This window comes from Podarcis muralis, chromosome 17, assembly GCF_964188315.1.
Source record: "Podarcis muralis chromosome 17, rPodMur119.hap1.1, whole genome shotgun sequence".
Classification (NCBI taxonomy): Eukaryota; Metazoa; Chordata; class Lepidosauria; order Squamata; family Lacertidae; genus Podarcis; species Podarcis muralis.
Window position 1 is genome coordinate 8,867,366 of NC_135671.1, and position 19,928 is coordinate 8,887,293.

The 19,928-nt window shown below is 41.9% G+C and overlaps 1 protein-coding gene across 4 annotated transcripts; it reads left to right on the forward strand.

Annotated features, from left to right (window-relative positions):
* The first annotated feature begins 1,631 nt into the window (after positions 1 to 1,631).
* Positions 1,632 to 18,031, forward strand: REST (RE1 silencing transcription factor). Of its 4 annotated transcripts, none has more exons than XM_028712089.2 (4): positions 1,632 to 1,784; positions 5,824 to 6,743; positions 10,413 to 10,496; positions 11,768 to 18,031. In XM_028712089.2, the coding sequence occupies exons 2-4, from the start codon at positions 5,834 to 5,836 to the stop codon at positions 13,471 to 13,473; spliced, it is 2,700 nt and encodes an 899-aa protein (XP_028567922.2). In that variant the 5' UTR covers positions 1,632 to 1,784; positions 5,824 to 5,833; the 3' UTR covers positions 13,474 to 18,031. The 4 variants fall into 4 exon arrangements, with proteins under 4 accessions (XP_028567922.2, XP_028567919.2, XP_028567921.2 ...); XM_028712086.2 differs by lacking the exon at positions 1,632 to 1,784 and adding an exon at positions 2,131 to 2,250; XM_028712088.2 differs by lacking the exon at positions 1,632 to 1,784 and adding an exon at positions 2,357 to 2,431.
* The last annotated feature ends 1,897 nt before the right edge of the window (positions 18,032 to 19,928 follow it).

The window sequence follows — 19,928 nt, forward strand, 5'->3', positions numbered from 1 at the left end:
AGGTGATTTGGACATATTTTCTCAATGTATCTTACAACAACCCTATAAGGCAAACCTGCATTATTCCTAAGACAGTACGATGGTTGAAATCAGCCTGGATTGCATATGTTCATCCAGGATAGTAATGAAGGACAGACTTCCTGACTCAGACTTGAGATGCAAAATTATGCACATTTAATCCGCAGTAATCCATATTAAGCTCAGTGTGACTTCTCAGGTTTACATTGGCTGTCTCGCTTGAAGTTGGTGAATGAAGTGCCCATCAACCACGCTCAAGGGAAAGCTCCAGAGGCAAATATGGAGATAACACTAATTATGTATTGTTATTAAGAAAATTAAAAAGCCGAGGGGGGGGGGCAATTTGTTTGAGGACAGGTATGGAGGGAAGAGTACTTTAACTGTCTATCCCCACCATGGTCCCACCACTGCTGTTTACATGGGACGGAAGATCCCATTGGTGCGAAGGAGCTGTAGCCTTAACATTTGTGCAGCACAATCTTAAATACGTTCGCTTAGATCCAGTGCTATTTTTCTAGAAAGAGAGGTGCCAGAACTCACCACGAATGCCTCCCTCGTTCTCTTATAACAGCAATGGCGCCTGCCTGAGAGGTTCCGGCTGAAAAAAGCCCTGCTTAGATCCATATTAAACGGAGCTTTCTCCCAGCTCTGCCTGCAAAGAAGATTGCAAGAACAGTCTGTGTGAGTATTATTTTAACAGAAAGCAAACAGGTTGAATCTTTGGCGGGGAAAGTGCCTTCCATATTGTTGAGGAACAGGCTGCCTGAATAATTAGTGATTTATGGCACAGGGTCAGTTTTCGCATGCGCTGAGGTTGGGCATTTCTAAGAATCCCCAAACCAGCCTAAAGCTCATCACCTCAACACCACCCCTTATTTTACAAGCTGGTCATGATGAGAGAAATTTCCATTTGCAGTTTTCCAAGTCTGAGGGGCTCAGTGAGTGCTCCTGTGTGTGAGAGTCTCTTGAGTCAACAGTGTGTGCGTTTTTTGTATGTGTTTATTAAGTAGTTACAGATAGGTAGCCGTGTTGGTCTGCCATAGTAAAAAAAAAAAAAATCCTTCCAGTAGCACCTTAAAGACCAACTAAGTTAGTTCTTGGTATGAGCTTTCGTGTGCATTGGTATCTGAAGAAGTGTGCATGCACACGAAAGCTCATACCAAGAACTAACTTAGTTGGTCTTTAAGGTGCTACTGGAAGGAATTTTTGTTTTTTTGTTTTTATTAAGTAGGTTCTTCTGAGGTGGTAGATAACGAACCAACGGAGGCCAAAAAAACAGGGACTGTGGTAAATCTTGGGTGAGGAGAAGAGGAAGTGCCTTAACTCAGGGCCTACACCGCCCGCCCCCCCTCGATAAACCTCCTCCAGCTGCTTGTCTGGGACCAACACAAAACGAGGCAAGTTATCGAAACAACCTGGCAGAGTCAGAAGCTACGGCTGGCTGGTGCTCTTACAACACAGCCGCTCCCACCACTCCGCCAGGCCTTGCTCGTGAGGCAGCCTAAGCGTGACCTGGCCTAACGAGGCGCTGTGAGGAGGGGGAGGGAGAAGAGGGGACGCGCCATGAGGAAAGGGGCGGGACCGGGGCAATAAGTGCCTCGGCTTGGGCGGGCCTCCTCGCTCGCTCGCCGTGGCTGCCGTTGCCACGCGCGTGGTGAGTGCTGGAATGCGCGCCGCCGCCCGCTCGTCTCGGCGCTGAGGGGAGGCTCGTCGTCGCCGCCGCCGTCGTCGCCCCCTCGACTCCCTCTGGCCTCGGAGGAGAGGCGGTGAGTTGCCCCGCCGCCGCCGCCGCCGCGTTGGTGGTGCTGCTGGCGTTGGGAGGGAAGGAGGACGGGGAGCGGGAGCGAGCCTGTGGCGCTGTCCAGGGCTGATCTGAGGGCGGCTGCTTGCTGCTGCTGCGCATGGGACGGCGTCGCCGGAGTGGGTGGAGTGAGGGCGGCCGGGCGGGGGGGAAAGCCAGGCAGGCAGGCTGGCTGAGGGGCCTCTCAGGAAGGAAGCCGCCGGAGGAGCCCCCCCCCCCCCTGAGGAACAGCCTCTCCGCCGCCACCGCCAAGACCAACGGCCGTTAGTCCCCGGTGGCCGGAAGGAAGGCTTGGCGGGGAGGAGCCGCCTCCGCCGCCGCCTCCCGGGCCGAGAGCGAGCCGACGAGGCCTCCGCAGCTTCAGCCGCCGCCCTGCGTGGTGGAGCTGGACAGCGATTTCTGGCCCTCCCCCGCCGCTGGGCCTCTTCGCCGTGAGTTGCCGCTTTTGTGCGCCGCGCGGTGACCTTGCGCTCTCCGGTGCCGAGGGATGGATGGGGCGAAGGGAAGGCTCGCGCGTCCCCCACCCTCGGGGCGGCGGGTGGAAGTCGGGTGGGCCTCGGGTCACGTTCCCCAGCCCCCCACCCCCAACCACGTTTTCCTTGGAGGAGGAAAGTACGGAACTTAACTCTCTCAACTCTCTTCCCCCCCCCCCGCGCCGCCATCGCCAACCTATTACCACCCTACTGAGTCCTTCCCCCAGCTTCCTTCTCCGCCCCCACCCTCGAAGGGAACGACTTGAGAGGGAGACTCGTGGCGTGTCTCCGTGGGAAGTTGCATGTGTATGTATTGGGGGGGGGTCGGCGGTGGGGAGAGGGAGACGTTGCAGAACAACCTGGCAACAAAATCTCCCCCCCCCCCCACGCACTAGGCTGCATTGCTTAGGTCTCGGGGGAGAAAGGAAAAGGCCCCAGCCCTCCTTCTCTTTGGGGGGGGCGGGGGAGTGTTGGGTGGGAGGAAGTTGGGCAAATCTTCGCCTTCGCTCACTTTCCCCCCCTTCTTTATAAAGTTGCTGGAGAGTTGTAACTTTTTGGGGGGCGGGGGTGGTAGTTGGGGGGGGTAAGGTTGAAGGAAAGGGGGGGCGAAGTGGGTTGACGAGGCGAAGGCAACCCCCTCCCCCCCCCGCAGCAGCACCGACTTCGGTGAGTTTGTGCGTGGTGCGCTGCAGGCAAGAGTTTTGCAAAGAGAGCTGCTTTGTGCTTCTACTTGGTATTTGAGAAAATGGCCGAATGCCTATTTCTGGAATGCAACAGCAGCAGCGGCAGTCGATGGTGGTTGGGGCTGATGGTACACACACATTTGGTAACGGGCTTCTCCCATTGTGAGCTTTTTTTTCCGGCGAATATCTGCGGCCTCAAGTTCCTTTGCATACTTACTTGGGAGTAAAAACTTGGAATTTAATTTCTCAGCAAACGTGCAGGAGGCTGAATAAAAGACCATCGGCATTTGAAAGCTTCCAGACTTTAAAACACTGCTAGTTCTTTTTACTTTCTGCCTTGATAACATTGTGTATGTAGGTCATTGAGCTCGTTTGCGTTTAGGCCAAAAACGAGACCAGCATTTTATTTAAATACAATCCCCACCCTGCTGTTGGTTGACTAATTTCAAGACCAAGTAACTTGCCAAACACACTTTGTTGAGGAATGTGTGTGTGTGTTTGAGCTTTTCTTCAGTACCTTAGTAGAAGAGAAGGGAGCTGAGAAAGCCATGGTGTATGCATTTTCAGTTTTGGAAGCAAATCCTGAATTGCACAAAAATACACATCACCTACAGCCGTTCCTGTTTTGCTGTGAATCCCTACATAGTGTGGGGATATATCTGGTCTGTAGGTATTTACTTTGAATTAATTCAAATAACATGTATGGTTACATGATACCTTACTCCAGGTAGCTTCACTGTTTTAGTTTTTACTTGCGCAGTGTAGGTAATTGTATCAGTAGAACAACAACTCTGAGTAGGTTTTAAGAAGTCTGGCCTGTGGAAAGGTTTTTGAAATGATTTAACTGTAGTAGTACAACGGGAAGTAAGGCCCAAGCCAGGTCTTGTAATCAAAGGTCTGTGTTTGAGGACTTCCCTGTGTGTATGCTGCTCTGATGGTTCTGCAATAATGGAACTGTCTTCCAGTTAGCATTTGTTTGATTTTTGGTTCTGGCTTTCAAGAAGGCCATAACAAAATACATTTTTAACATGGCCTTTCCCATTGTGGTAAGAGGACTGCCTTGCTTGGTAGGGACTCTGCAGTATTGCATTACAACTAACTATGGTGCTGTGGCCTAGAGGATTTTGGTGTTTAGAAATAAAGTGCATTGGATTAAAGCATATTTAATCTAGACCATCATTGTTTAATTGCTCTTTTTATTCACATTTGGCGTTGAAAGTTGGTTTTCCAAAGCAAAGGAGCAATGACAACTATTTACCCACTCTCACCCATTATACCAGGCTTTCTCAACCTCGGCCCTCCAGATGTTTTGAGACTATAATTCCCATCATCCCTGACCACTGGTCCTGCTAGCTAGGGATCATGGGAGTTGTAGGCCAAAAACATCTGGAGGGCCGAGGTTGAGGAAGCCTGCTTTATACAGAATTATTGGACCACATGCTAGCTGCTAAAGAATTAATAATAGTTAATCAACAATTATCTTCCCATGAGACATCTCAAAACAATTAGCACTTTAAATCTATTTTTCCTTGTAATGTTCTGGAAAAGACAAAGCATTGTTTGACTACAACTGTTATCAGTATTCATAAAACCCTGCACATTTAACTAAAATATGCCTAGTTTCAGCTTTTCATTTCAAGATGAATAGTGTGGCCTTCAGATTTAATGCTTTGGATCCTAGACATGTTTTTAAAGTGATAACCAATTATTTATAATTAATAACCTTATTCACACTTGGCTAGGTTACAAGGCTCTCGGTGTTTGCTGTTAAATGAAGCATGCTTGGGTGTAGGTGTACTTATAGTTGGAGTTTATTGTGGAATCAGTGCATTCAGATAATTTTTTTGCAGCATCCACATGTCATAAAAAATTCAGTTGCGCCTTTTAAGCATAAAATCCTGATTTCATATTACTGTAGGAAATCTGATAAGAAAAAATGTATACTGTATATCCTGCTGCATATCTAGTCACCACTGGCATAGAAGCTCATTTGGCACACTTTTTGGTAGGTGGTTTGTCAAGAAGTTTCTCATGTGTGGTGACATTTCATTGGATGGCCACTATCCACATTTGCTCCTCACCTGAGCCAAACCTAGCTAGCTATTTTTCCTCTGTGATCCACAATACCAAATGAAAAAGACCAATTTCTACCAATTGCTGCATGCTGAAAATGTGCTTGAATTTCAGCAACCCAGTTCAAAGGAGCTGTTCTCTGAAGATCTCCACACATTAAAATACATAGGATTTGCGCAATAACTCTTTATCATATTTTAAATATTTCATTGCTGCTGCGATTTTTTTGCAGTCTGGGGAAAGTGTGCTTGTGCTTTTAAGAGTAAAAAGGGACTGTAGGGCATTCCAAATTGTTTTGGATATAGCCTTCCCCCGCCAAATATAATGATTGTGCAAGACATTAGTATTAAAGAAATCCCCAGCTACTTCCAGTGGATCTATTTTAATGCAGTGTGTGTGCAGGTACAGAAACAGGTAGTGAAGGGCACTGGTGTGGACAGCAAGCGGCAGAATAACTGGAACTGGAACAAATACAATTGTGGAATTTAGCATGGCAATTGTGCACACAGAAAGATTGAATGTGAACAACTCGTTTGAAATATAAAGTCCTTGCCTGGGAGCATGCTAGGCGGGAAGGACGCTGACACTTTGCTATAAAATGAAATCATGATGCAATTAAAAGTTTGTCTTTGTGGAAAATGTGGCCATATTTGACCATAATTTCTCTTAATCGAGATAAGTATCATAATTAAACTGTCACTGTTCTCAGTTTTGGATTATTATATAATAATTTATAGACAGACACTTAAACAATCTTTCCCTCCCTTTTTAACAGAACTGTTAATATGGCAATGCAAGTGCTGGGGCAGTCTGGTGGCAGTGGCCTGTTCCCTGGAAATACTAACCTTGGCATGGCTTTGCCAAATGACATGTATGACTTTTCGGAACTTTCCAAAGCTGAGCTAGCAGCTCCGCAGCTTATTATGCTGGCAAATGTGGCCCTGACAGGAGAAGTGAATGGCAACTGTTGTGATTACATGGTTGGTGAAGAGAGGCAAATGGCTGAACTGACAACCGTCGGCAATGCCAACTTTTCAGACAGCGATGGAGAAGGAATAGATGAAGCACAGGGCATGGAGAACAACCATAGACGCCTGGAAGATGTGGATCTGGGATCCCTTGAAGCTCCTGAGGTTCGTAATGTGGAAATGGCAGAACTGACGGAGCCTTCTGTTCCGCATACTTGCAGCCAAGACAAGGGCTACCCGTTGGAGGTGGCAGATACGCCAGAGAGTGCAGATGACAAATGTAAGAGCTTGAAGAACAAACCATTTCGCTGTAAGCCGTGTCAGTATGAGGCAGAGTCAGAGAAGGAGTTTGTCCATCACATTCGGGTACACAGTGCCAAGAGATTCATTGTGGAAGAAAAAGCTGAGAAGCATGGCCAAGTTAAAGAAGCTGCCTCCAGTGCTACAGATGAAGTTGATTTCTCCAAGGGGCCCATTAGATGTGATCGCTGTGGCTACAACACGAACAGGTATGATCACTATCTGGCTCATTTGAAGCACCACAACAAAGCTGGAGAAAATGAGAGGGTCTACAAATGCACCATCTGCACATACACAACTGTCAGTGAATATCACTGGAAGAAGCATTTAAGGAACCATTTCCCACGGAAAGTGTACACATGCTCACAATGCTCCTACTTCTCGGACCGGAAGAACAACTATGTGCAACATATTCGAACTCATACAGGTGAGTGTTGTATCTGTTTCTTAGGCTTGGCTGTTTGCAGTGGACTTGGGTGTGCTGGATTTGAGTGCGTTTGCACTTGTTTGCCACCATGTTATAAATTGTGCTATAAACTAGCACTTTCTGATTTTAAATGATTGGCTTATGTTTACCAGGAGTATTGTGTTTTACATTAGAGCTGATGGGTAAAACAATAAAACTAAACGCAATTCATTACATCTGTGTGTGGCAGGGGAGGTGATATTTGCTGATCCTCACTGATAGTTTTAGGAGAATGAGTGTATTTTGAGAATTACAATTTCTCCAATCAAATTTTAAATAATCACCAATAAAATAGATGTTTATATACTGAAAATTAGCTCTAGTAAGGGAACAATGGTGGTTTTTGCTTTTGAAAATACTTTGCCACAGTCAGCTGATTTGTTTTTCTCTGCTCAACCTTTTTGTTTTGTTTGTATAAAACCCTCGCAAAACATTTGTGTCCAAGTTATTTTTTTGAAGAAATGCAGAGCAGGAAAATAACAAAATTGCCAGAAATCACTAAGAGTAGACTTGGCTTTTGAAGTTAATTTTAAAATGAAGTCAGAAACAATTTGTTTGAGTTAAAAGTGACAATGGTAGTTGAGCTATTTAAGCTTGTAGCTGCTCTTAGGGCTGAGCTTAAGGGACCTAGTGGTAGTGGAAGATTAGTGCAGATCCAAAATGACGAGCATCCCTCAAACCTCATATTTTCCTATGAATTCTTTGGCCTAATCCTCATCCCAAGCTAATCATTGGGACCAGATACTAGTTGGGGCAGGCCCAGTTTTGCTCACAGAGGTGGCATCCAAATGGCTGTTGGATCCTTCCAGCTGCCTCACTACTTTTGCAACTCTGTGCTCCGCACCCCCACCCCCAATTCGGAAAGTTCTGTTTGGCAAGTAAGGAAGCTTTGTGGCTGTGCTTCTCCTGCCAAGCAGAGGATCGGGCTTTAGCAACTATGAGACTTGATGTGACACAGCAATTTAAGTGCACTTCTAGAATCAGGATATAGCAGCTGAATATTAAAAAAAAAATGTGGATAGGGATTTCAATCCAGTATTGGATGTAATTATGTTCTAAGGAAGAAGAGAATTCAAGCCAGCACGAGTAGCCAGGCTTTCGAATTTCAGCTTCATTATATATAGTGTGCAGTGGTGGCCTGCATTCTTTTGCCACTTTTGCTCAGATTTTGCATTAATAGAGCAGAAACAACCGTCATGATTCAGGCTTGGATTCTTTTCAAGGTGGCAGACTTTTTTCTTTTTACAGAAGGAGTTGTGAGGCTGTAGTGGATTACTTAATAGGTTCAGAAACCATCTTGCTGTTCCTTTGCAATGTTGCAGATTCAATTAGGTGCTGCAGGAAAGCATTCTTCCTCCCCTAACTGTATTCTGCTTGGAATGGAGTGTGTAGTTGATCACTTTTGAATCCCATCCTCACCCCTTTATTGCAGAAATTGCCAGGTTGCTGTGAATATCTTCACCTATAGATTTCTGCGTATGAAACCATTGTTAAAAGGGCAGAAAAACAGACTAGTCATAATTAGTGGAGACAAAACCTTCAGCGGTGCCAGGAGTGAAAGCCAGGCATGTGCATGCTTGAATTATTAGGCAAAAGGAAGTGCTTGAAGTTCAGTAGCATATTCTAGTGATCTTAGACTCAAGTGGTGTATAGCCCCTGTTCTCCCATCTAAAAGACTTCAGAATTTCACTCTAGCTTAGATACATATCCGCTCCAGTAATGCTATGTAGAATGTAACCTTGTACCAGACATAATGTGATAAATAGTTGAGTTAATGGATATATGTGCAGAATTCTGTTCCTCATTGTGATCTCTTTTCCTTGTGCTGGCCAGTTTCTACTAAATGAAAAAAAAAGTAAGTTGTATTTTTTAAATCATTTGATGCTGTCCCCAAATAAGTGGTAATACTAGATTTGCAACTAAAAGAGTGAAGGGGAGAAGAAAGACACCCCAGTACAACTTTGTATACTTGGAGTGTGTCACTCACAGGCACTATGGTGCCCTCAGGCACTCCCCTTTTGTGCCCATACAGTTCCCCTTTCCCTCCTACATGATTTTTGATTTTTTAATTTGAGTTTTGTCTGTTTGTTGTGCTTTGTGGGGGGATTGTTTCATTTTGACTTGCCTGCTATTGTTTCTGGTCATACTTGTTTTGTGTATGTGTACGTGTTTTTTATGGGGAGAAATCTGAACATCAATCCCTTTCCTCTGCCATCCATCCATGAAATCAGTATTTTGTTTTGGACTCAGACTCAACAGTTTCTTTAGGTTTACAGCTGAGACTCCAGGTCCTAAAAGGTTAGAGACCCCTAGTATAAACAATAGGGACAGTCAGTCAGTTTCATTGTGACTGTGTCAAAAACGTATGTTAGCAAAAGTCTGATAGAAACTGAGTTTTTAGGAGAAATTTTATTAGGCTACCACCTGGTAGTGGGTCCCATAACACCTTTTAGAGGTCATTGAGTTAGAACATAATCCAGCCAAACTTCAGCACAGTACATTTTAATGTGAAGTACTTGTTTAAGTGTCTCCCATTGAAAATGAGATTTACAGGTGTTTGGCCAAGGTGCCTGGATAGCCTTGGTCAAGAAGGGCAAACTACTGGCCTCTGACACAGGAAAGACAAATGGGGAGGAGGGTTGCATGGCTCTGCCAGAAGGTGCTTGACGCTCCTTGAAGCAGTTGTGCCCAAGGGAAAACATTTGGGGAAATGGGGGTGGGGTTACCTGAAGATGAGAGACTGTTGTAGCTACAATTTTTGATTTCTTCACCAAGGTCAGACAGTTTCCCTCAAAAAATTGTTCATCCCTATCATTTACCTTTTCTCGGACCTCAGGACAATTGTGAGAGAACACAGTCCCTCTCCCATCCCCTCTGACCTTGCAAAAGGAGTTGAGGGAGAACTGGCATTTTCTGTAATTTGAGCAGCAGTGCTAGAAATGGTGGGAGAGAATTTTGCTGCTGCTTATTTTGTGTAAGAGTATGTGGGAGGTTGCAGAGTGTCCTTGTGAGTTCAGGGGCGCTTGCACTTGTTGAGGATTGCATTTGTAGATGTTTAGTTAAGAATGGGAGGCAGGAATTCCCTGGTTTAAATCTTGCTTCAGCCAAGAATTACAAGGCAGGTTTAGACAAGCAGCTATTTTTCAGCAACAATATCTGCAATATGGGAATAAAAAAACCCTAAATTGTTTCTAGAGTTGTTGTAAAATTTACAAATATCATGGATAGAAATCACTTCAACCCAAATGCAAACTATAAAATAGTTTCACATACATGCACCTCTGCAAGAGAGGCTTTAAAAAACAGTTAACCTTGGTTTCATTTAGTGTTTCTATCATATTTCAAGGGCAGGTGAATTACTTTTTAGGTGAAGGATGCTAGTTATTTTAGGGATAATTTATATTTGAGGTATTTGCCAGGTATATTAGACCAGGAAGGAAGATGTTTAAACCAAAATCTTAGTCCGGTTTCAAGATGAAACAACATTTTTATGCCACTTTTCCCTCACCAAATTGTCCAGCTCAGTTATTTTGTGTTCTCGTGTGTGTGTGTGTGTGTGTGTGCACAGTTCAATCCTCTATGAGCATTTTAAGGATTTTTAATTTGTGTTTATTTTATCTGTTTTAATAGGAGAGCGTCCCTATCGGTGTTCCATGTGTCCTTATTCAAGTTCTCAGAAGACTCATTTAACCAGGCACATGCGCACGCATTCAGGTTGGTAAAAAGGCAATTCAAGAGAGCCGTGGTGGTTAAGGTTGTGGCTACATTCGTTAAATGTCTGATATGTCAGTGCAGGGATTGGCAGAATGAAATTCGTAGTCTGTTTATGACCGCCAAAGGTTTAAGCCTAAAACAGCCTGTAGGCGAGTTGTTAATTGTGTGCTTACATTGGCTGTGGAAACAGCCATGGCTAGCTGGATGCTTTGCACTTGTAATCCCTGCTATTTATATTTTCACTCTGGGCAGTCTCCTGGCTGATAAGAAAGAGCTTTGAAAGCCCCCCCTCCCAATGTACAGAGTGAACTTCCTTCCCCACTTGTTACCTATGTTTCCAATATTCATCAAAGCATCATCCATGCAGAAGAGGAAAATAAATCAGCAGTTCTCGGGGAAATGCAAAGCTTTGCAGTACTATAAAAAAAACTTCGGTACTCCCCCAAAGGTGGGGAACCCAAATGCATGCCATTGAGAACTGAACAATGCTCATTGAATCACAGAATGCTGATGTTCTGGGAGTGTTAAACAAAAAAAGTGGGGGTTGGGGCAGAATAGAAGAGGGCATTGCTGAATTGGAGCATTCACATTTCAAAACTTTCTTGTGATTGTCACTTATCTACATGACTTTTAATGTGTTTCCTGCATTCGTGACAACTTTTGAAACAGCCATTGAATTTTAACCACTCCATGCATGTAATTTGTGAAGTTGATTGCTGCTGTACATATTAATGACTGACATCTGTTTTTTATTGTTAGTATACACTCACATTTAATGTTCAAGTAAGAGTTGCTGATCACCCAGTCAGTTTGTATTTTTCTCCTGGAACTATGTATTATGTCTGGGTTGGGGGTGGAGTGGTAGCACTGCAGAAACATTTTACCTTTTTGAGGAAATAATTGTTCTGGGTTATATGGGTGTGGTGTAATATTTGTGTAAGCCTACTATTCATCTATAATTTCCATTTTTCTACACTGCCTTCAGTGGACCAGTTTGGTTTGGATTCCAATTGCTAGTATTACTGTAGACTGATCTTTCCTGGTATGTATTTATCATAGATGGAATATGTGGATTAGTTGTTGCTTGCATGTTTGTTTTTGTTTCTTTCTTTTGGTTTGTTGCTGTCTTTTGTGAATGTGTTAACTGTAAAATCTTTTTTTTTTTAAGTTGAGAAATGCAAAAGCATGCGCAACTGTATAAATCTGTAGCTGTGCAAATAAGTTGCTGTTTGTAATTTAATCACTGGTAATTTCCCTCTTGATTGCTTCAGGTGAGAAGCCGTTTAAATGTGAGCAGTGCAGCTATGTGGCATCAAACCAGCATGAAGTGACTCGGCATGCAAGGCAGGTTCATGATGGGCCCAAACCGCTGGCCTGCCCGCATTGTGACTACAAAACTGCTGACCGAAGCAACTTCAAGAAGCATGTTGAACTCCATGTCAGCCCACGGCAGTTCCTTTGCCCAGTCTGCGAGTATGCTGCATCCAAGAAGTGTAATTTGCAGTATCACATCAAATCCAGGCACCCTGACTGTTGTGACATCACAATGGATGTCTCAAAAGTAAGACTACGAACTAAAAAGAATGAAGTGAATACTTCTGAAAACGTGGGTGGGGATAATAAGGGCGTGGAACAAGAACAGGCAAAGAAAGAGATGACTGAAAAGAAAAGTGAGAGAACTGTAAAAGAAGAGAACCTGTCAAAAGAAAAGAAACCAACTAGCAGTGTTGGTATAGGCCACGTAACAACTCGAAGTCGCAAAACCGTTGCTGAAAGCAAAGAGGCAAATGTGAAAACTGAGAAAATGACAGAGAAATCTGGCAAAACAAAGAAAGCAAAGAGAAAAGCAGATGCCACCCCTGTTCCTTTGACAAAGGATTTTGCAGCAGACACTGATGTTACAGTGAAGAAGAAAAAGAAAACTGAAAAAATGTCCCCTAAATGTCAGGACTCTCAAAAGAGCGAAAACAAGTTAGAAGTCACCAAAAAGCAAAATTCTTGCCTGAAGAAAAACAAGAAAAAGAAATATCTGAGGAGTAAGCCTGGTAAGAACAACAGAAAGCTTGATTGTGAGAAGGTCACAGATGAGGAGCCGTTCTCTAAAGAATCTGTTGCTATACAAGAGGAGGAAAGTAAGGTAACTGATAATGCTTGCAATGAACTCCAGCCTACTGTTACCCTTGATGTTAGAGAGAGCCAGTGTGTTCCTGTGGAGAACATGCAAGATCATGAGTCACTGGCTGCTCAGCACAAGGCTATGGATATAGAGGTGAAAGAGCAAGAAATGCCCATGGCAGAAGAGGAGACAATTAAAGCAGTTTCTCAGAATGAAATTGAGCTGACAGTCATTCCTTGTATCAGGTCTGAGGACTCAAATACCACCTTTGAAAAAGAGACAGGCGTACTAAAAGATGCTTTACCTGATTTGTCCCAAAATACGGAAACCCCAGAAACTTGTGAGATGCAGATTGTGACTGATCCTGATCCAATACAAGAAACTGAAGAGGTACAACAAATGTGTGAGGGAGAAACTGTGAGTAACCCACACCCAGAAGATGTCAGTTCTACAAAAGAATTGCAGGCTGAAGACTCAGCAGAAGCTCCTCCACCACTGTCGCCAGAAAAACTGGAGAAGAGCACGAAAGCAGACCTGGTTTCAGCATCGTCCAGTGGCACAGTAGTAAACGAAAATCAGGAAATGGAAGAGGATGAAGGCATCCACAGTCACGAGGGCAGTGATATAAGTGACAACATATCAGAAGGCAGTGATGATTCTGGCTTAAATGGTGCTCGGACAGCACAGGAGAAAGACCAGAAACCATCCCAAGAAGTGGCAGAAGCCAAGGCCACAAAGGAGAACTATGTGTGCATATTCTGCGATCGTTCATTTAAAAAGGAAGGTGAATACAGTAAGCACCTGAATCGCCATTTAGTAAATGTGTACTATCTTGAGAAAGCAACAAAGGGGCAAGATTAACCAAACTGCAGTTTCATGACAGTTTATTCTAGAGCTTAGGTACCAGTTCTTGTAGAATCTTTGCTTAAGCTCAGTTTGCTTATACTTTTTAAAGTTGGTTGTGTTTTTCTGACCTTTGATGAAATGTTGAACTAATTAATTACTTGTATCTCTTTGATTAGAGAGGGCAAATAGGGTATGCATGCTGTGGCTTGTTAAATTGGCAGAACTCCTTGGGATAGAGCCCTGGAATCTCTTTGGTATTTCTGTTGACTTGAAGCAGAACTATTCACAAGTTAGTAGGTTTAGAAATGTAGCCTTGGGGAACAATCCACCAATAGTGTCTCCTGCACAGACTCTAAAAAAAATATAGAAGTGTGCAAGAGCACTGTTGTGCTGTTGCAGAGTCCTGTTTGTTTCCATAGGACTTGAGCAGGAGATATTAACAGTTGACTGAGCCCACAGTCTGGGCCTGTCCAGTCATTACATTCCAGGAAGATATTTCAGCCTGGTATGAGATATGTGCTCCTTCTCTCCTTCCCCTTTACTGCTAGGAGAAAGTCAAAGGTGAATCAGCATTTATTTGAACGTGGTATCTTCCTGACCACCCATTGAAGACCCCCTTATTTGATCCTGTTTTATATACATTTGCCACAATGTGGAACTGCTTCCCCATATTCCATTTCTACACCATTGCAGTGTAGGTAAGGCCAAGTGTGTGAGTTTTCCCACCCCCTAATGGGAAGTAAACAGTAACTGGTCCTGTCTCTGTGGTTCTGATATTCAGAATACTTAGCTGTATGTGAATGGGGGTTTTCTGAAGACAGATTGGGTGGTTAGGGAGATAATGTCTTCAGTAAACAGCACAGCCTGGTTCACTCTTGTCCTCCTCCTTGTTCGGAAGGATGAGAGTCTTGGGTGTGAGACCATCAGGCTCATCCCTGGTTAAGAATTCCTTGCAATGTGACAAGTGCACAGGCCATCTGTGCTTGTTGAACAAAGTGTTATAGAAATAAACTCCTAGAAATTGAAATATTGCTCCAATTGTTTCTAGAAAAATCTGCCTTTTTTATTTTCACCTGTTGGTATGATGAATGCTTAAAGAACTCACTGTGGCAGATTATTTGTAAAAAGAGCACTTTCAGAAAAATGTTGAGGTTGGCTAACAGAAAACATAATTGCATGATCATATATTTAATTTGCATATACATTTCAGGTCCCCCAATCATGATCAGCAAGCCAAAATCTTGGGAGTTCTTTCTACCTTTCTGTTGATTAGTGAATCCATTATTTGTTAAATACTACTTTTTGACAAGGTTCTTATTTCTTCTTGTGCTTTAAGAGATGAAAAAATGTTGCACATAATTGTTTTTATTTTTACCTATGCAGTTTAAGCCTTTAGGAGTTTAGTTATTTCTGTGTATATGAACACTTTATATATGCATGTTTGGTTTTTGTTAATGGGTTTCCTTCCCGTAATGTTGACTTTCAGGTTTGTTGCTTATTGTGGCCAGTGTTGTTTATCTTGACCACATTTTCTGGTTCTGAGTTTGTGCAGTGTTGTAGCTTTAATTATTTGATTTTTGGAACAAATTATACTAAAGGAATGTCATCCCACAGACCACACTAAGAACCAATTACTGCTCATGTATAGCTCCCATTGTGAAAGGGGAACTTCTCAGTAGATTGTGCCCCCAAGAAGGTTGTTCATACATATCTCTGTATATAAGGTTGGATAATATATTCATATAGTATGCATTTTTATGCAGACAGTACTTTCTGCTGTTTTAGTGCATTTATTATTGCTGGGAGAAACTTTTCACTGCCCTCCATTAAAATGAATAGGGGCATGCATGTGAAATTTCATGGGAAACTTAATTTGTTAATGGATGGTGCTTGTCGAGTTCTAAGCATGGAATAGTCAAATGAGAGCAAAAAATCCATTAAAAGTACACGTGAATTTTAAAATTTGCAAGTACTCTTGCCCAGCTCATACTCATTTCAGAGGGTCCTGTGCAGGAGAATTTCCAGGTGGATTGTGCTCCTTATCTGCTCATCAAAGACAAATGTTGGCAATTACATAATACATGGAATTTGAAGTGATCAACACTATCAGGAAGATCTTGGCAAGCAACAAATAAGGGAAGATGTAGAAATTCCTGATCCTTATTCCATCAAGTTCTAACTTAAATTAATTACCCTGATACTTTTATACTTGACATAAAAAGGAGTTGAAATGATTGGATATATTATGAATTTGCAAACACTGGGAGAAAAGTCACAAGTAAAGCAAGTCTGTTAACAGTAAGGTTTGAGGCATTTGGAATGTGTGAGCAGTGAGAAAACCGCAGGTCTTTTGCATCTATCCCCCTTCAGATTTATGTTTTTCCTGAATTTGTAGATATAAATGCCACCTGCAGTCCTGCAAAGCAACATCTATGGAAGCTATAGGGCACATTCTATCCCAGCAGCTTTTGCCAATCTGATGCCTTCCATACCATGTACTACCACTCCCACCTGGAGGGCACCAGGTAGGCAAAGGACGTTTCTCCAGGACAAACCCCACGAGTGTATTCTGGCATGGCTCTTGTTTACTTCTTGGGGCTTGCGCAGAAGAACTTCCTGCTAAACTGTGCCTCAGAATGGCTATCACGATAGTTTTGGGACCTGCTGCAGAAATATTAAAGCAAACTCTTTTATTATTTCGTCTTTGAGACTGCTAACACTTGCATTAGTTTAAGCTGTATTTGGTCTCTCTTCCTCCTCCTTTCTGCTAGAACCTTTTGTGGTTCTTTTTCAATATAACTTGACTGAATACAGGAACCTAATACTTCTGTATAGTGGGTGGGGTGGGTGGGGGAGTTTTCTAATAGGAGGCCAAAGATCTGAGGGAGAAAAATCCCTTTAGGGCAGAAATAAATTGTGTAACATTGGTTATTTGTGTGTGAATAGCTTGTGTTGAATACTTTCTTTGGCTGTGACAATCATTGTCAACTGAGAATCAAGTTGCAACTATATTTATGTTGAACCATTAAACACTGCTGAATTGTCTTCCTAACCAATTAGTTGGAATAGTATTAAACACAACTTTATTGTTGGATGTAAAATATTGTCATTTTGTAAAATATTGTTTTGTAAAAGGTTTGGACAGAGGTTGGAAACTCCAGTACAGTGTAGAGTTTTTTCTCTCTCTCTGCCTTTTTAAAAAGAGATGTTTCCACTTTGTAAAAGCCTTTGTGGCCTTAAGCTACATTTTTTGTGATTTTTTTTTAAAAACCAAGTTGGTTGAAAAGGTAGAGGCAAAGAGGTGTCACTAGCAGTAATGACATTAGATGACTTCACATTACAAGAAAATGCTGTCATGTTACTCAGAAGATCTTACTAGCAAATGATCAGGAGTAAAACTTTCACGCTAGAAAAGACAGTAGAAGTTGGTACCTGTGTTGGGTAGTGTTTCTGATCTTGAGAGGGCAAACTGTTAAGTATTAAAATAATATCTTCCACCGATGTAATTGTTGTGTCTTGAGATATATTGGATATTGTGATTGACTTGAAATTCCTGTATGTTTTCCCCTATTCTGTTAGAATAGAAGGCGGTACCTATAGTGATTGAACAGTTTAAAAATAAAACTGGTAAAACATGGAATGTCACTCCTGTCTTAATGTTAGATGTTGCAAGCGGATTAGTGAAATTAGGGTTAAACTACAGATGAGTTACTGTGTTTCTGCCTAAAGTAGATATTTCTTAAATTGAATTTTGAGATTGTCACAGGAATTTTGGATACACCTTTCCAGCGTCTTCCTTTATTAAAGGGCTTCTCTCAGCAGCAATGCCTGTCATAACACCCCAGCCTGATACATCCTGCATTATCTCATGTTGTTTGACAGTGTGGCTAGTTAGTAGAATCTATAGTGTTTTTGGAAAAGTAGCCTAAAGAATGGATTACTAGGAACTTGGCAACACATCTTAATATTGCTGCTATTTAGGGATTGATTGACCTAAGGGCTGGAACTTTAAATCTTTTCTACAGAACAAACTGACAGGTCAGTTAATACTCATAATGCCTTTGATTTCAGTATGATGTTTTGCTGATGTATTGCAAGCACAGGTTCAGTTAGGTTTATTGAATCTTGATTGTGTAGCTAACAAGCTGAAATACAATATTAATTACATCCAGGTAGTTTAAGAAATTGTTTCACACATGTGTATATATACCTTTTCCTCCCCTAAAAAGCAAATCACACTAGCTAAAGAACTTTTTGTAAGCTGGCACTGAAACATTTTATGTTTGGTTGCACCGTGTTTGAAGCTTTTTACAGTGCAATACTTGTATTATTCTGTCAATTTAAACCAAAGGTAATTTTTTTTCATGCTTTCTCTCTACTGTAGTGCATGAAGAGCTTTTATATGTTTGTAATAGATGTAAAATCAGAAAAGATCACATATCCTGGGTTTTTTATTTACCTAAACTATGTACAAGCCTTTGTCCAAAATGTAAGGTGTTAAACTAAATTGCATATTAACCCATGAGTGTATTTTCCTAAGCATAGTTATGTCAATAAACTTTATTAAGGAGTATGTGTATCTTTCATCTGTCTTTTCTGAATATTCAGCAAATAATACCATTGGCTATGGAATGGGTGGATAGAAGTTAAGAGCAGGATATATTGGTTGATCTCTGGGTGATTTGAAATGGATTGACAAGGCTTTCTTGCTCCCAGTTGTTTACCGGTGGCAAGAAAATAACTCCCTAAATTGGTGAGAGGCAGAGATATGTGGAAGGACTGTGATAACCTGAATTCAGATCCAATACTTGAAACAAATTCCTGGAATATGAATTAACCAGACCCCAATTGTTGGCTCTTAAGAGTTTTAGTAAAAAATTAAGTGGCTCCTACAAGCTTCACAGTTGGTCCTCTCCTGCGCTAAAGAGCCACAAGATGCATGCATAAAAATCTATATTGGCGATGTGACAGGACCATGGTCATCTTTGGGGCTCTTCCGCCCTCTTTGATATTCCACCTGTCAGATAATCAACATTATTGAAGTAGGAGACAATTTCTGTAGCAGAAATTGTGTCTTGCTACCTGTGAAGCAGTAAACTGAATGACAGCTGTGCTAGAGCAATACAAGATGTAATTTCCCCAGCGTCTTGGATACTTGAATTATATTTAATTCTATTTTTATTACTGATATGTTTTGCCATCCTGAGCTCCTTGGGGAAGAAGGGTGGGAAATGAATTCAGTAGATAGATAAATAAGGGGATATTTCCACACACCCCTATCCTTGAAGGCATTTCTTGATAGACAGCTGGCAGTGGACAAGAGTATAGAATGCATATTTAAGAACTTTGCAATCCCGTGAAGGTTAAAATAACACCAGTTATAAAGCAGTGGCTGCCAATGTCAGCAGTTGCCTGGCTAAATGCCCCAGTTCAAAATACAATAAAGTTTCATTAAAATCTGTAAGACTTTTCTTCATTAAAATATTTTGGGTCAGTGCTTCAGGAGCTCTAAATGGTGCCAGATACCTGCAAACACAATCATTTGGTATTCTGTTCAGATTATATCAAGATTAAAACTTGTCTCGTTTAGCAAATGAAGCTATGGTATACTTTGTTCTCCTTGTTGTCTCCAGCAAGCTGGTGCCCACAAATAAAATGAAGAAACAAAAGTTTGTGTCTTAAGAAATCTCCCACTGATGAGATGCACATTGAAATCCAATACCACGCTTGAAAAATAAAGGCTGTATTCTATAGTCTGTATAAATTTATGCAGAACAGGGCATATTTGCATAACATACTGGCTTTCTTTAGTGATGAGGAAGGACAAGAAACTATGGATTGCATTGAATCTTAGAAATCTTACATGGCAATTCTGCCTTCTGATTTTTCAGCAGGCACTACCCGCAATCTTCCAAGCAGATATTCACAACCATAATAACAATAAACATACATATATATATATATTTTAAAAGGGTGAGATTTGCTATATTCTGTTGTTCCTGTGGAATTACATTATGAGTCCTCTTGATGTCCTAACATTGTGCAATGTTGAGTTCTGAAAAATCGCAGTACATTCAGTTCAATTACTGCCTTGTCAGACAGAACATACATCTAGTCAGCAGAAAAATATCATGACTAAATGCATGTCTCAATAATACTGTGTTCTCTTCCCTACAGTCTTCATGGTAAGGTGTTAGTTTTGGATTATGTTATCAACAACCTTCTCATTTACTGTCATACATATTTCAAAATAATTCAGCGAGTGACGTCCTGACGGGTTTTGCTTTTTTTTTGCTGTCAATGCTTCACTGCATTAGGACAATGAACCACTATGTAAATGCTTTGATACATACCACTGCAGACCCAGCAACAGCAGTCTGTCCCTTCCTGGTTAAAACCATATTACTTCTCCGCCCTTCCTATTTTTTTTACGTCTAACAACACTCAACCTGTTCCCATAAGTCATGGAG